Source organism: Lacerta agilis, chromosome 5 (assembly GCF_009819535.1).
Source record: "Lacerta agilis isolate rLacAgi1 chromosome 5, rLacAgi1.pri, whole genome shotgun sequence".
NCBI classification, from domain to species: Eukaryota; Metazoa; Chordata; class Lepidosauria; order Squamata; family Lacertidae; genus Lacerta; species Lacerta agilis.
In genome coordinates, this window is record NC_046316.1 from 3,676,087 (window position 1) to 3,693,380 (window position 17,294).

Sequence of the window (17,294 nt, forward strand, 5' to 3'; positions counted from 1 at the left end):
GAAGGTACAAACACTATCAATGTGCCAGTGTCCCCTGCTCCCCCTGATCCGCACCCAGAAGATACTTTACTCGGTGCAGTATATATATCAGGAGTAGGCAACCTAAGGTCCGTGGGCTGGATGCGGCCCAATCACCTTCTCAATCCAGCCCACGGCCGGTCCGGGAATCAGCGTGTTGTTTACATGAGTAGACTGTGTCCTTTTATTTAAAATGCATCTCCAGGTTATTTGTGGGACCTGCCTGGTGTTTTTACATTAGTAGAATGTGTGCTTTTATTTAAAATGCATCTCTGGGTTATTTGTGGGGCATAGGAATTAGTTCTCCTCCCCCCCTCCAAAATATAGCCCAGCCCACCACATGGTCTGAGGGACGGTGGACCGTCCCACGGCTGAAAAATGTTGCTGACCCCTGATATAAATGTTACTTGCGGATTAACAGACATAAACAAAATAAAGCTTATGTGTGGCTAAGTTATGGCTCTGTGCAAAGAGAGAAGATTTTTCAGGCAAGGTGATTTTCCAGTCGCAAAGTTCAGTAAATTACATGGATGTGCATAATTTTAAACCTTACATACACTGGAAAATCCAGATTTGCAAAGCCATTGTGCAATAGATTGTGCACTGCAGACCTTAATTCAAGATGCATTCTATTGACTGCCACCAGATCTTTCAAACTAGTCTAAGCTATTTAATTAGCTTATTATTCCATCAGAGCTACCTTCCAAGTTATGGAAAAACTTGCAAGTCAGCTATTACTGATAACCCCAGGGAGAACTTCCTTGAGCCCAGTAAGAAGATATTCTCTTTCTGTTCTGCACTTGGGATTCTACAGATGGTCTTGCCCAAAGCTATGACAGTTAATGTTTTAATCATTTCCAAACACACACAGTGCCGGCAGCTCTGAATCTACCACCCACATGCTTCCTCGGGCGACAGACAAATACAGACTAAGCTGCATTTTCTGGGACTTTGCTTCACCACCAGATATCAACAACTTCGTTTCTTGGGACACACTTTTATCTCCAACTTGATGGTGACTCCTTCTGTGGAACCAAAGTCACAGAGAATGATTCACAGAAATGCTGCGACTTTCCTGCCTGTGTAGTTTTGTTTTTTAATGGGGGGGGGGCACATTAAAAATGTGATTTCCTGCCCAGCATTGGAAGGATAACTACATCCCAACCATGAAAGAGTGGCTGAGTAAGTTAGCGGAATATCTGGAATCGGCAAAGCTGACCAATATAATAAAACAAAAGCCAAAAAAGGTAATTCAAGACCAATGGAACTGTTTTAATGAATATTTGAGTAAACAAGGATTAAGAGAAAGGTTTTGGTTATGTCTAGAATAGCAATTAAGTGGATTTATGGTAATTTTGATGTTGAAGGGAAGAATGGCAAAAATGCTCAGATAGTGTAGGTAGTGAAATGCAGCGATGGAAGTTGATTATTGTAACTTTAACAATAATTTACCTTTTTTGTTATCTCTTTCTTTGGTCTCTTACTTTTTTCTTTTTCTGTAATTTCTTCTTTCTTTTCTTTTCTTTTATTGTTTGCAATGTGTATTTGTAAAATTTGTAAAATTTTGTAAACTATTTGGAAATAAAATAAAGATTTTATATTTTTTAAAAATGTGATTTCCCTGCCTCCATTGAATCTGAAATGGTATAGTCCTTTCTACCACCTCCAGGCAGGCAGCAGCTGCACATCCAGCCAGTTTTCCACTCCAATTTGGAAAAGCGTGTGTGTGTGTGTGTTTGTTCCTGCAGCAAAGAAAGGCAAAGCTACTAATCAATGAAGCCCTTACCTTGATGAGTTCTTTAAATTTGGCTTCCTCCTTTGAGTTGGGATCAATCATGGTGCGTTCTTCATTCTCCTCTGCCAGTTTAGAAGACAAGCGCTGAGTTAGAGCCATCAGGGGACGGACACACACACACAAGCACACTGTCTCGGAGACGGGATCTCAAAAGCCAGATGCGGCCTGATTCATAAGCGGAAGAACCCAGTCATGGTGCAAAGTTAGAAGCAATATCAAGCCATCACGGGGAACAAGGAACGTCTAATGATGCAGGATCACGCAGGGCTGGTTTCCTCAAAGTGAAACGGGCCGCACCCTTTTGTGAACGGGCCTTTCGGTCACACGGCATGCAACACGGTGACCTGACCCTTCTAGTCCTCAAGGCACAGCTCCTCAGAGTGGCAAGTGGGTGAGCCAGTTCCCTTTTTCATCATCCAGCCAGATCCCTTTCCTTTATTGTCTTAAGATGGCAGAGAGTGAGGACTGTCACTCTGCTCCAATGGAAAACTTACTGTGTCAGTGGACTTGGGAATCCTATAATAAACTCACAAAGCATGCTTTATTTTCCGTACAGTCAAACCTTGGTTCCTGAATGGCTTAGTTGCTGAACAGTTCGGCTCCCGAACGCTGCAAACCCAGAAGTAAATGCTCTTGTTTTCAGACGTTTTTCGGAAGCCAAATGTCCAACGCAGCTTCCGCTTCAGCGCAGGAAGCTCCTGCAGCCAATCGGAAGCCATGCCTTGGTTTTTGAACCATTTTGGGAGTGTAATTCCCGGATGTGTATTTTAACTTTGTTCTTATCTTAAATAAATGTATACTTATCCATGTTTTGCAATGGTCTGTGGTGATGAGCAAGAAATATTTGCTGTATCCTAGAACATGCTTCCCAGAGAGGTCCATAACATAGCAGTCAACTTTTCCCTTTTTTTAAGGGAAATTCCCTTATTCCGAATAGGATTCCTCACAAGAAAAGTTGACACCTATGATCCATAAATGCATATCCCTTTCTTCTTTTTAAAAGAACAGGGCACAAGGCATTGCTCTAGCAGACTTATTCGGTTGATATCCTTATGCTGCTGAATCTATTCAGAGTTACATGAGTGGGCCCTGCAGCAAAATGTTGCAGTGTTTTCCTGACATGCGTGTGTTATCTGGGGGACAGGGAGTTAGCACCAAGGACAAGATTTCCTGCTCTATCTTGGAACTTCATGTGCACTTTTTCTGAACATTTAAATGTGCAACCAGTCCGCAAGTCAATGGAGCACGAGGCCACGTCGACTGATTATTTGGTTTGGGCTGGGAGGCAATATACGGAACCCCATCTCTCACCTGAAAAAAACAACAACACTGGACTGCATCGCAGGGCTGCTGAAAACTACTGCCTCTTAGCACAGCCCTCCAGCCTACAGTAGAGGTGTGTCAACAAACTATGCAGTATTGGTTGATTGATTGATTGATTGATCTATCTATGTAAAGTACTTACTGTATATGCCACCACACTAATTAAATTAACACCAAGTTAATGCACAACAAAACAACAGCACAGTGTTCAGAATGCAAAAGAAACATCCTAACATATCACAATTCACAATAATGATGGACTGTTCATCTGGGCCAGGGAAACTTAAAATGAAAGGGTGGTTGTAGATGCTTCTCCCCTAGTACAACACACAAAAATGGGAGATAAAGAGTCATGGATAACAATGCAGAGGTGTAACACACTCAGGGTGCACAACACTGCAGGGGTGTCGTAAGTCAACTCTTCTGCAGTCACTTCCCCTTTTGCATTTGGTTTGGAGGGCTTGTCGATTGGAAGGTCGGCGGTTCGAATCCCTGCGACGGGGTGAGCTCCCGATGCTCGGTCCCTGCTCCTGCCAACCTAGCAGTTCGAAAGCACGTCAAAGTGCAAGTAGATAAATAGGTACCGCTCCGGCGGGAAGGTAAATGGCGTTTCCGTGCGCTGCTCTGGTTCGCCAGAAGCGGCTTAGTCATGCTGGCCACATGACCTGGAAGCTGTCTGCGGACAAACACCGGCTCCCTCGGCCTATAGAGCAAGATGAGCACTGCAACCCCAGAGTCATCTGCAACTGGACCTAATGGTCAGGGGTCCCTTTACCTTTACATTTGCATTAAATGAGAACTGGGATGCAAAGAAAAGGAGTGTTGCTCTTTTGCCACTACTAGTGTTTTGAGAGCGAGTGGGATGAACATACAGTTGCCTAATCCCAGCCAGATTAAAATCCTGGATTTCTCCATCGGCCTCACTCTGCTCTGCTTGGGAAACATTTGAAAATAGCTTCTCCAGCATGAAGCAGGAAGTGACCTCCCCAGACAATAGTCTGTCTCTCTCCTCCCGTTCCAGTCACTCCATTGCATTGTCAGGGCTTCCCCCCTGATTCTCAGGCTGCGTTCAGACATTACATTAGCTTTCCTGGTTGCAACGCTAGTACATTCCAGTTCCCGTCAATAATGTGGATTGTGGAACTGCAGCGCTTTTTCATCAGACACTGCCATGCAGCGCTGAATTTTAAAATGAGGGAAAGAACTACATGCTGGGACTCCACCCCAGATGATGGAAAAGACAGGGAAGCTGCACCGCAAAACTCCAGCAATTCACTGGCACTGCTCCAGGTGGATTATGTCAAGCCGGATCCCTCCGTTCTCCCCCCCCCCCTCCCCACAGTAACTGAAGCTCTTTTGTTTAGATCTCTTAAACCACAAGCAGCATTTATATACTGTACCGAGTAAAGTATCTTCCGGGTGCAGATCCGGGAGAGCAGGGGACATCGGCGCATTGATAGCATTTTTACCCTCTTCTTGCAGGTCAGTCACTGGAAAAAAAAGGGAAACCCAACAGACGTAAGTGTTAAGTATTGGGTGGACATAGCAGAACTTCAATACGTAACAATAAGTAAATGCACAGTTTGTCCATTTGCTTCACTTTTATTCAGAGTAGAGCCAAACATTCCTTAGGTTCATTTTTGCACTGGAATGTAATTGTTTTAGTGAATAGCTCCCCTGCTCACACACACACACACACACACACACACACACACATTCTCTCTCTTTTGTGGCTTTTACAGCCATCCTAATCCGCAGCTGCCTTCCCCCCCACTTCATTTCCTCTACTAGATCTTTATATGTTGGCCACTGCCTTCCTATTTCGCTTTTGAGTGTGGAGGTGGCTTCTATTGGAGAAGTCCACCATGGTGTTTTCTGAATCACTTTTTTGTCCTTTCCCACACCACCATTAGAGCTTTCCTCACGAGGTGATTATTAAATCTTTTGTGCATCTCTAACTTTCCATATAATAAATACCCGCGCCAACCATGTATTTTATCCCATCCGTCTAGTTCCAATATCTCCCTGTTTCTGAGTGTTATCCATTCCCTCAACCAATTCCAACCGGCCACTTCATAATAAGTTCTTAAATCAGGAACTCCGAAACCTCCCACTTCTCTGGAGCTGGTCATTATTTCGTGTTTAATCCTTGCTTTTTTCCCTTGCCAGATGAAATTGGCCAAATCTTTTTGACAATCTTTCAAATATTTGACTCTGATTATTATGCGTGCCACTTGAAATAGGAACAAAATTTTGGGGAGCACCCTTTTTGAGGCTGTGTAAACACAAGACATTTTAAGCACATCCCCCCACCTGCAAAGAACCCTGGGAACTGTAGTGTCGTCGTCCCCCCCCGCCACACAGCTACCATTCCCAGCACCCTTAACAAACTACATTTCCTGGGATTCGGGGGTGCTGGGAATGTGCTTTAAGTGTGTGGTGTGTAGACAGCCAGAGACTATTCCCCCTCACATGATCCGGAGCCATCAGATGACGCACTGGAGAGATCATGTCACAACACACAAGGTAGTCAGTTGCCAGGGACAAATAAAGCTCCTTTTGAGTGAGGTGATGAGTACGTGCTTTTTAGCAGTACTTTAGTAAACACCAAGTTGACTTGCCTACGACACAAGACTCAGCTGTACAGCTACAAATAAAACATTTTAAGTGTGTTTTAACTGCAATATACAATGAGACACTAGGTGGCAATGGTGAGCCTTATGGAAAATCAAATGTATTGTTTTAATGCTTTTTCCCCCTTAAGAGCATTTTCAGATCGTTTTTTATATGTATCTAGATTCCACCCGGAACTAGGATAGGGAAAAACATGAGGACATCGCAGCACATAGTTTCATAGCTAATTATTACAGGTGGGTGGGTTCATAGGAGACAACTCCTAAAGGCCATCGGGGCTTTGGCCCCCACCATAAAATATTTAATAATTTAATAATAATTTCATTATTTATACCCCGCTCATCTGGCTAGGTTTCCCCAGCCACTCTGGGCAGCTTTGATGGCCATTCCCATTCAGATGGTATCATGTGCATCGATTTTGCGGGGCGGGGCTTACCTTGGCCCCCACAATATTTTATTCAAGTTGGCATCCCTGGGCAGGGTAGAAACAAACAAACAGAAGCAGCTTGCCATTGTTGGTGAAAACTATGTGTCATCACATCTAGTTCTGTAGAAAGGCAATTAAAACATACAAGTATGTGTCCCCCCCCCCCCAATGTTTTGAGCAGTTCTTGTTTTTATCGGTAAGCCACCTTGAGTCTCACCAGGGAGTAAGGGTGTGTGTGTGCGTGCATGGGCGTACCCGGGGGGGGGGGCAGCTGAAGAAAAAATAAAAAATAAAATGGTTATCGGAAGCCTAAAAGGAATAAAAAAGCTCTCCTAAAAACTACTGGTCTTTCTCCACCTCCCAAAATCTCAATAACAACTGAGCTCTTGGCCGACACAATGTGCGTGTGTGTGTTGCGCCGGCTGATCATTGCAAGGGAGCTTTGGAAACTGAGTTCCCTTGCACGGTGAGTAGTTCCTTTGCGAGGGCTGAGGATCCTGGGAAACTGAGTTTTTCAGCCATTTGGGGCTTTCTGTTTGGGGGGTGTTTTTTGAAGCTGTTTTTGTTTGCTGTTTACATAATGTGGTCAGTAATCAAAAAACGAAACGAACCCCTAAAAAACAGGGCATTCCTCATCCCCCAAAAAGGTTAACAACTTTGAGCTCAACCCCCAAAAACGGGGGTAGATCACTGCTGAAAGTAGATCACAGTCTCTTGGGAGTTGGCCACCCCTGGTATAAGTCATGTAACTAGAATAAAAATTTTAAAAAAATTCAAGCAAATAATTGTAATAACTACCGTAATAAAGCACTGCTATAATTATATATAATTTTCCTAAAATTTTGGTTTCATTCGCCTTTCCGTGCTGAAATGTCACAACCTCAACGACCATGGCTTGCCCCCCCCCTAGTTTTCATCCTGGGTACGCCCCTGTGTGTGTGTGTGTGTGTGTGTGTGTGTGTATCCATGTGTATAGTGTACAGTATCGTTTGCCACAGAACTGTACACCTCAAAACACATGGAAGTAGGGAAATTGCTCAGTTTTCTATGTTGCTTTTAACTGTTTCTATTGTTATCTTAGACATCTCCATGAGATCTGTGTGCAGAAGGGGATAAGGAACTGGATAATTTTAAAGTGTCCCATGTCACAAATCACCTCCTTCTCCCTAGCAGGCCTGTTTTCCACCTGCAGGTTGATTTTCAGCATGGAAGCAATTCTTTCCCGTGCATTCTGGATCAGTGCAGTGGCAGGACTGTTCATAGCTGTCAACCTTTTTCCTTTTTTTGCAGGAAAATTCCCTTATTATAGCACTGGGAAACAGCAGGGAGGGTTGACAGCTATGGTTCCACATGCTCACCTGAAAGTCCAAAAGTGCCTTTTAAAGGGAAGATATTTAGCAGGAGGCCAGAGTGAGAGCGATTATGGAAACCCCACTTTCCATACTTAAAAGGTGCTTACAAGTTCTGCAGACCTCCAGGCTGAAGTGAAGGCAGTGTCCGAAAATCCCATTGCTCTAGGCGCATTTTGCGACAGGACATTTCATTCGTGCAAGCAGTTTCTGAGCTCTGGGCGCAGATTTCAGATTAAAACTGCAGAGTGGAAGGAAAGGAGGAGCTTTTTCTGCCCCCCCCCCCACTTCCAGCTACTATCTGAAGACTGGAGAAGAGACCCTCTTAAGAGTATTAGGGGGGTGGGCTGGGGAAGGACCAGGCCGTGTGAAAAAATGAACAAAAGGTTTAAGCTTAAGTTCTTTCATTTTCAGCTTTGTATTCTTGTTATAAAAAAGTGTGCCTAGACAGTCTGTTGTTGCGCCCGTAAACTAGGTTTAAGGTGCCGTTTAGCTCCTTGTTTTCATATCTCAGTTTCTAACACTGAGTGGAGAAGGCAAAAAGTCTCCTAGGACAGTGTTTTTCAACCACTGTTCCGCGGCACACTAGTGTGCCGCGAGATGTTGCCTGGTGTGCCGTGGGAAAAATTGTGTTTATTTGATTCCTATTCAAGAGAATTACTTTATATATAGTCAATATAGGCACAGAGTTAATTTTTTTAACATTTTCTAATGGTGGTGTGCCTCGTGATTTTTTTCATAAAACAAGTGTGCCCTTGCCCAAAAAAGGTTGAAAAACACTGTCCTAGGATCCTCTGCAGAGTGGGAAGGGGAGAGAGAACATTAGCTGCCAAGTGTTCACAGTGATTTGTACTTCGCACCAAAGACATTATTTGCTGCCCTAATTAGCATAAGCTGAATAAGGAGATTTAAACGGGAAAACAAGAGAGACTTTAGTTGGCCCATATAATGAATGAGGCACACAGCCACGAAGCTCGTTGGTTTAAAATTTTTAAAGTAAAGAACAACCGACTGAGTGGTGCAGCAATAAAACTGCTAGCACATTTACAAAGGTAAGCAGGGTCTGGTATGGTTTCAAAATGGATGTTGAGATTGGTGCATTGCAGTGTGTGGAACTAAATGACCCTTGGCGTCTCTTCCAAGTCTACAATTGTTATGTTTCCATTTCTACGTTCCAACATCCACTCAGCTCTAACCTTCCTCTCCCATATATTGGACACTGGAGGGGGGCAGTGAGCAAAAATACGCCGTCTTTTTCCTACTCAGGAGCAGAGAACATCTCCAACAATAAGGGAACACCTCCACTTGCCCACATGCTGAATGGATGAGAATTATAATTCTTATAACAGACACGCAACGTTTGTGCTGGACGCCAAAACCAATTCCCCAGGGGGGGGAGCGTACAATGATTTAACAGCAGGTTTCCTCATGACTGTACTCAAATGTGAGCTCATTCCAAATTATGGCAGGATATGAAGCATATCTGGATTCCTCAAGAATGAGGCACAGACCACAAAGCCCATCCTGCACTTTGCATGTGGGCCTTTTTAAAATCCACCGGGCCTCAAAATGGCTTGCCAGATGGAAGTTTGCAATTGGGGGTTCTGAATGAAATGGAAGCTCCTTGTTTCTGCAGCATATTTTTGCTAAAGGAACAGAAGCAAAGTTGCCGGCTAACTATTATTTTATGGCACCGGTCAGTAAAACTGCATCCTGGCATGTATCCAGTTAACGGGATTGAAACGTCTGTACACTTCAAAAAATGGCCCAGCAAATATCCGTTTCTATCGACCCCACTCTGCCAATTTCAACGCTGTTTTCTTAGCAAGTCTAACTTTAGCTCCCTCAAAAGCGTTTTGCCTTAAACTAATTCCTTCAGGCCCAAAAACTGCTTGAGGAGGGAAATACCGGTACATGGAAAATGTTATGGCTATAAACCAAGACCAATGAAGGATTTCAAGGTGGTGTTGCCAACTCTTTAACCAACCCCTGCTCCTACGCCTTGTTCTGCCAACATCAGAAGGCCAGAATGCTGAATTTTTCAGGTCCAGAGCCAAAGGAACAGATCTTTCTGCTCTGGTGGCAATCCTAGGCATATGATATAAACAAGAGGGCCTACACCTACCATAATTCAGTGTTAAGGCAAGAGGCAGGACTCCCCAGAGTGGAATTAAAGGTATGGGAACAAGCAATATCCCTCTGGTTGAAAATCCATTACAACCCAAAGGGATTGTTACCGGTACCTCACTTCCTGGCCACAGTCCCCTACCCCCCCCCCCTGGCTTATGCAAATAACTAATAAGATCAAACAAATTGGCCTAAACCCAGAATATCTTCTTAACAGAACTTTAAATAAGGCAAAAATTACCATTACTCAGAGACTTCACGATGTTGGATTACAACAAGAAGTTGCCTTACTCCCGGAGAAGTATAGATGTTTAAAATCTTGGCCTAACTTTCCAGCGGCCCCTTATTTAACTAATATCACTAATGAAGCCTATAGATGGGCCTTCTCTAGAGCCCATTTCGAGACAATGCCTTCAGCAAATGGCAAATTTATGAAGGCCCCAATGCATGCGCGTCTCTGCCCCTGCATGTCTAACAAGGTAGAATCCGTTACTCACACCCTTTTATTTTGCGAATTCTATAGTGAAGAACGTGCTCGATTTATTTTACCCCTTTTAACAAAGTTCACACCCTTACAACACTATTTGGAATCCTTCCCCGAAATTTTACGAAAGTATCTTGTGGAGGATTCTTCAAGTCTAGTATCATATGATGTGGCTAAATTCTGCACTTTAGCTATTGAGAAGCGTAAATCTCTTTTATTGAATAACACATTGTAAAGTTCCTTTGTGTAATTGTTTTTATCTCTGGTGATGTTGTTGCCGATTTTTCTCTGGATTTATGATCTTCTGTGCTGCTGGCTTTTGCCATAATAAAAGTGACTGACTGTATTTAAATAACCTTAGTTCAGGGTCCAACACCAGTGATATCTCTGCACTTGGACAGACTCGCACACACAGCTCTAGTTAACCTGAAGTGTTGTTGTTGTGCCAGCAAAGAAAGAGGGCGGACAAAGCCAATCTAGCATCACTGCGCCACCAGCGCATAGCATGCTCTCAGGCTCATATTCCAGCGCATTTTGATACAGCCGTTATCAGCAAGCTGGTGTTTGTCTATTGTTGAAACCAATGCTCTCCGTTTCTCTTTCCCTCCCACCCCACCTTCAACTATTTGCAATCTCTGGAACGGATCGTGTCCTGCATTTCCCAAACACACCCCATGGACTCCGAAGCTGGCAGAGGAACTAAAATGTGGAACTAAAAATAAATCATGCACCATGACCCTCCCCGTTCAACAAAGAGCTGGCAGGTGTGGGGGAGAGAGAAAGAGGGAAAATATGCTCTGTCCTTAATTTTATTTTATTTTTTATTTTTAAATCCCACTTGCCAAGACTGCTGAGCTAAACACTAAGCTGGCAAGGAGAGCATCAAATGTCCCAATGAAGAAAACTCCCAAACCTCATCACATTACCGCTTGCTCTGGGACGGAAAACTTAAGCTCCCCGCCAGGAAATATTCCTCTTCCATGCAGGTAGTTCTAAAAGTTTTTTTTTTTGGGGGGGGGGGGAGTTGTTAGTGGAGAGTCACACATTTTCCTACCTCCCGTTTTCTTGCGTTTTTTACAAAGCAGGCCTGCCATTCCGGCCCCTTCGAATGTAAGGCTACGTATTGCTGCAGACCAGCCTTGGACAGTCCCAAATATTTAAAAAGGAGGGAGGCAGATGGACAGGAACTGACCTGCAAGCCTGGGTTAATTTGGTCGCGGTGACATGGGAGGAGACGGTTGGGCAGCAGCCGTTGTGAGGGGTGGAAAGAGGAGGGTGGAAGAGAAGCATGGCAGAGCGAAACTCAAGAAGAACGGGCTGCCACCGCCGCAGCCAAATCCTTCGCCTCTTTCTCCGAGCCTCAACGGAGGCCCTTCTCCTCTTGCTGCTGGTTTGTGAGCCCGCCTGGTAAGTCTGTCATTATGCCTGGCTCTTGAGCGTTGCAAAGACCTCTGGGGTGCAAGAGCACCTCTGCAACTGCCCCACATCACACTTTCACCTCCGTGGGATTTCCGGGTGTGGAGGCTGCCCAGGGCGCGAAAAAACTGAGAGGAGGCTGTGCTTTTACAACAAGAGTCATCGTCGTCCCCCAGCCGTAAAGGTAAAGGGACCCCTGACCATCAGGTCCAGTCGTGTCCGACTCTGGGGTTGCGGCGCTCATCTCGCTTTACAGGCCGAGGGAGCCGGCATTTGTCCGCAGACAGTTTCCAGGTCATGTGGCCAGCATGACTAAGCCGCTTCTGGCGAACCAGAGCAGCGCACGGAAACGCCGTTTACCTTCCCGCCGGAGTGGTACCTATTTATCTACTTGCACTTGACATGCTTTCGAACTGCTAGGTGGGCAGGAGCAGGGACCGAGCAACGGGGGCTCACCCCAATGCAGGGATTCGAACCGCCGAACTTCTGATCAGCAAGCCCTAGGCTCTGTGGTTTAACCCACAGCGCCACCCGCGTCCCTCCCCCAGCCATAGCAACCCCTTTATTCCCCCACCCATATTCACTGAGATATCAACCATTTGCTGTAGGAGAAACCAACTTTTTATTCATTCGTTCGTTCGTTCACTGCATTTATCTCTCGCTTTTTTCCTCCGAGGAGCTCAAGGTGGTGTACAACGCCCACCCCTTCTCCTTCAATCCCAACAACAACCCTGTGAGGTAGGTTAGGCTGAGAGACAGTGGCCCCCAAGGTCACCCAGGAGCCATCTGGGGAATGAATGAATGAATGAATCTTTATTTCCATCAGCCACCGGCCATAGCAATAAAACAATACGAAATATAAAGAATAGAAATAAAAATAAAATGTTGATTATATAAAATACATTTTAGGGATTTGGGCCATGTGGGGATTTGAACCCTGGTCTGCCAGGTCCTAGTCCAACCCTCTATTACACCACGCAAGGGCACCAACCTACTCTCTGCCCCCAGGTGTCCCCCAGCGGAAGGAGGAGGTTCAGCACCCGCTGGTATAGCACCAGGGTGGATTTGATTTAAATCAAACTGATTTAAATCACGATTTAAATCACTAGTCAGTAAGGCTTGATTTAAATCACAGTTTTCTACATAAAGACTAATTCTTGCTGGTATAACTTTAATGTGCAAGTAGATGAAGATTTTTAGAACAACAACTTTTCATATTAGTTTTTTTTAATCCCCAGTTTAATAGGTTAATCATTCATATTTGGACAACTTTTCTGTTGTACTTAGGAAGGAGAAAAATAATCATTACCTTAATAATAGCAATTTAAATAGATTTATTAGATCCATTCCACTCCAAACCATCAGAAAAATATTGTTTCTATTCTATTCACTGAACTTCTTGAAACTTAACACTGAAGGGGTTGATTCTGTATTCATAGGTTTGTAGAACAATAGGATTAAGGTCTTTTTCTCAACTCTGTTCATGTTATAACATTTTTGCTGTGAAGAAGAGCCTTGTGATCTCTGCTGAGTCAAATTCAGTTTTGAGAACTGCAAAAGTAAACCAAGCATCTGTGATAATATCTTGTAGGCAGAGAAACTGCCCAATAATCATACAAAAACCTCTGGAAGAGCATAAATGACATTGTGAATGGATTAATGGAATTTATTTACCAAAAAAATTAAACATATACAGCCTTATTCTACATAATTAAAAAACTAAACTTTATTTCATGATTGAATAACCTTTGGATGGTAATATATTTTCACCAAAAAGCATTTTATTTTAAAAAATCCGATTTAAATTTTAAAAAATCCGATTTTTTGATTTTTTTAAAAAAATCATTGATTTTTATCCACCCTGGTTTTAAATAGTTTTAACATTGTACGCTGCCCTGGAAATATTTACACTGAAGGGCAATATTTTTTTTATTTTTAAAATGTATAGATAATAACATTATTTGCCGTCACCGCCTCACCAGGCTCCAATAACAGATGGATAAAGGAATGACAGTCATGGGACAGCTGTCATGGTTCCTTCCTCTCTATGTTAACCTAACAGCTCAGTAAGAATCCACAGGGATGGCTACACACAAATTAGCTCTCAGATACTGTTAATATGAGACCATGTGAAGAGACTGGACAGCTCAGTTGGCTACAGTGTGCTGCTGATAACCCCAAGGTTGCAGGTTCAATCCCCATATGGGATGATAATAATAATAATAATAATAATAATAATAATAATAATAATAATAATAATAATAATAATAATAATTTATTACTTATACCCCGCCCATCTGGCTGAGTTTCCCCAGCCACTCTGGGCAGCTTCCAACAGGAGATTAAAAATACATTAAAACATAGTGGCAAAGAAAACCACTATAAGTCTATAACGATAAATTCCTGCATTGCAGGGGGTTGGACTAGATGATCCTCAGGGTCCCTTCCAACTCTACCATTCTACGTTTAAAACTTGCTTTTGACCCCTCCCCCTTTTTAATCACACCTTACAAGACACTCTTAGACAAGTTGCAATTTCCCTGTCTGCAGCAGACGAAAAACCCCTAAGTTCAAAGCCAGCAGCCCCCTGAAGTTCGCTGCAGCCGCTTTCTAAATCCTAAAAATGAAAAAAAGATACCCCTGTGTTGCAAACTTACATAGGATCAACCATTCGGTCAGTGAGCACACGCACCGTTCCCGGATTAGAAATGCAGTGTTAGAAGCACCCCTGGTGGAACACTATTTATCTCATAATCATTCAGATCCAGACTTGCTGTTCACACTTTTGTGGGTGAATAAGAGGAATGTTAATACCAGGTGTGATTATGTGAAACGACTTAGACAAAAAGAATCACAGTTTATTTTTTTGTTCCAAGACTCTTCATCCACAAGGGCTGAACTCAGAATTAGATCTGATTTGTTTTATTTAATTTGTGTAATTGTGAGGTCTGTCTCTTTAAATGTCTTTCTGCTCTATAATTTGACTAGAAAATCAGCCTGTGGTTGATTTTGTGTATATTAGGTTCTGTGCTTTTCATGTCAGGTAGTAGGGGTTACATACGGCTATGACCACTACTCTACGTAAGGAGCATGTATATTAAGGTATGATATTTTTATTTCTCTTAACAATATAATATTTTTTTTATTTTATTTTTTTCTAACTATATTTTTATTTTTCTGAATATTATTTTGGACTCTTGTTGATGCTGAGCACTATCCTTTATATGACTGATTTGATGTATATATTCTGTTTTGTTATTCTTTATAGTTATGAAATGAAGAAGATTACACCGAAACAGTGTACTTATCCGGAACGCTGTCTTCGCTGCATATTATTAGAAATTTCGCTGCATATTATTTGACATTATAAAGAAATATTTCGCCCTACATTATTTGGTCCACGTGTTGCCTTTTTTCCATATCCTGCTTTCTAAATCCTAACAATCGAGTTTCTTCTTAATGGCGATCTGCAGCCTGGCTGCTTGGAAGAGGAAGCCGGGTGATAACTGCTATTTAATTTTAGCTGCAGTTATTTCTGATCCAAGGTCTGAACCTCACAGTATTGGAAAACAGCAGCTGTCATGATGATGTTGAATAGAGCGGCTAATTATGGGACAGAGGACACAGTATCTTCCCCCGAAGTGAAGCCACAATGGTGCACTTGCCCGGCTTTATAGGAGAGCATAAAGGAGAGTTGCGGGACTCTTGGAGAGTTGCAGTAGTGAATGAACTTCCTGGCCGTGTCAAAGCCTGCTCCGAAAGACAGTCTTTCAAAGAGGTCCCTCAAAGCAACCAGTCCTCTGTTGGGTTCTCTTCCAGCCCACCTGCTGGCATGTGTCAGTCATTTCTGGCAGACAGGAGACATGAGAGGAAAGCAAGGACCAGCTCATCTCCTGTGTTCAAAAGCTTCCCAGTCTGGTCACCTGGAGATTTTTACTCCATGCAGGTAACCAGAAGAATTGAGTTTTTTTTTACAAACAGTAAATCCAATCGACTGACAACCTTTGCCTCATTTTTTCTCCATTTGTAGAATGGAAACAGGTACCACTTCCATCCTGGAGAGACTCTGCAATTTGGGTACATGAGTGACACCCAGTGCAGTTTCTGAGCTTCTTTGTACCTTTCCGTCTGTCTCCAAATTGGCTGGCCATTGTTTCCAAAGCGCTTTGAGGTCACGGAGTGAATGAGATGGATCTCCCTCCAAGAACCGCTACTCTCTCCAGGAAGAGCTACTGGGAAGACGCACTTCTTTGTATGTGGATTGAGGGTCAAGGCATAATGATGACAGAGGGCTATATACATATAACTTTGTGTTTTATTATGATGATTATTACTATTATTACTGGTGTTATTTTTTATGTTTCTTGTTTCTCTGTTCCTTTCTCCTCCTCCTCCTTTCTTTCCCCCTTTCTTTTCTTGTTCTAACTCTCCTCTCTTCCTAATTCTATTTGTTCTGGAAACTACCATATTTTTCGCTCCATAAGACACACTTTTTTCCTCCTAAAAAGTAAGGGGAAATATCTGTGCGTCTTATGGAGCGAATGGTGGTCCCTGGAGCTGAATTGCCCAGGGGCCAAAAGAGGATCATGCTTTTTATTTTACAAAGAGAAAAGGGAGTGTTGAAAGGACCCCGCTCAGCAGCTGATCAGCAAGAAATCGGGAGAGAGATAAGAGTCCCGGCTCCCTTTCAGCCCCACCCTCTTGCCCAGGCCTCCATTGTTGAATGTGCTGCAGAGGGAGGTTGTTTGTTTCCCCAGCAACATGTGACTGGCTGATTAGATTATCTGTCTGGAAACTGTAGAAAAGGCTCCCTTTCCTTTAGAAGCTGCAGAAATGTGAGTTGAACCCCATAAAAATGGGGCTTTTCCTCTTTGCTTTTCCCCCTTTGCAAAAGGAGGTTTGCTTTTCCCCCTTTGCAAAAAAAGCTGCGAAACTTTTAGCTGGTCCTCAAAAAAACAACAACAGGGTTTCTCCCTTTGCAAAAAAGCTGCAAAACGTTTAGCTGGTCCTCAAAAAAACAGGGCTTTTAGAAGAGGAAAACCAGAAAAATATTTCCCCCCCCCTTGTTTCCTCCTCTAAAAACGAGGTGCGCCCTATGGTCCTGTGCGCCCTATGGAGAGAAAAATACAGTATTTTTATTGGATTGTGAAAACTTTAATAAATATCTGTGGGTGGAGGGAGGAACGGCTACATCAAGGAGCCTGGTGCCCTCCAAACGTTGACAGACTATTATCCTAACATTCTTGTCCATGCTGCCTGCAATGGCTGAGAGTTGGAGTCCAGCCGCAGCTGGAGGGCACCATTTTGGCAATAGCAAACCCCCTTTTCCCATGAGGCCCTTGGCACGGCCATCTTAATCCCTATCCGCCACCTGCAATAAGGCTTGGATTGATACAACAGCACTTTCTCATATCCCTCCCTCCCTTATTACCTGTGCTGCTTTATTTCCCCCTTTGCCTAACCCTCAGGCAAAATCTACTAGTCTGTAAGCTCCTCGGGGCAGAGCCCTTTCATGTGGCGGTGTCACTCTGTAAACTGCCGCGGACGTTGGTGGTAACAATTACCATCGTTCAGACTTATAAATCCATTGGCTCATGACTGAAGTATGAAGAGCTGAATTCCATTTGTGAACAAACTACCACAGATCAAAACTCCACAAAGTGATCATATGACTTTGCCCATTTTCATTTTCATTTCATAACCTCCAAAACACATTGGGGG

General features: G+C 43.4%; 1 protein-coding gene across 2 annotated transcripts in view; it reads right to left on the reverse strand.

Annotated features, from left to right (window-relative positions):
• PARVB (parvin beta) overlaps positions 1 to 17,294 on the reverse strand; it is a 53,454-nt gene that overhangs the window by 26,657 nt on the left and 9,503 nt on the right. Inside the window, exons 1-3 of one of the 2 annotated variants that reach the window (XM_033148305.1) lie at positions 11,212 to 11,310; positions 4,537 to 4,626; positions 1,805 to 1,875 (exon numbers count right to left, since the gene is read on the reverse strand). In XM_033148305.1, coding sequence (XP_033004196.1) covers positions 1,805 to 1,875; positions 4,537 to 4,626; positions 11,212 to 11,251 — 201 coding nt within the window. In that variant the 5' untranslated portion in view covers positions 11,252 to 11,310. Of the gene's footprint in view, positions 1 to 1,804; positions 1,876 to 4,536; positions 4,627 to 11,211; positions 11,311 to 17,294 lie in introns of those variants that run through there. The other variant, XM_033148304.1, reaches the window with a different exon arrangement.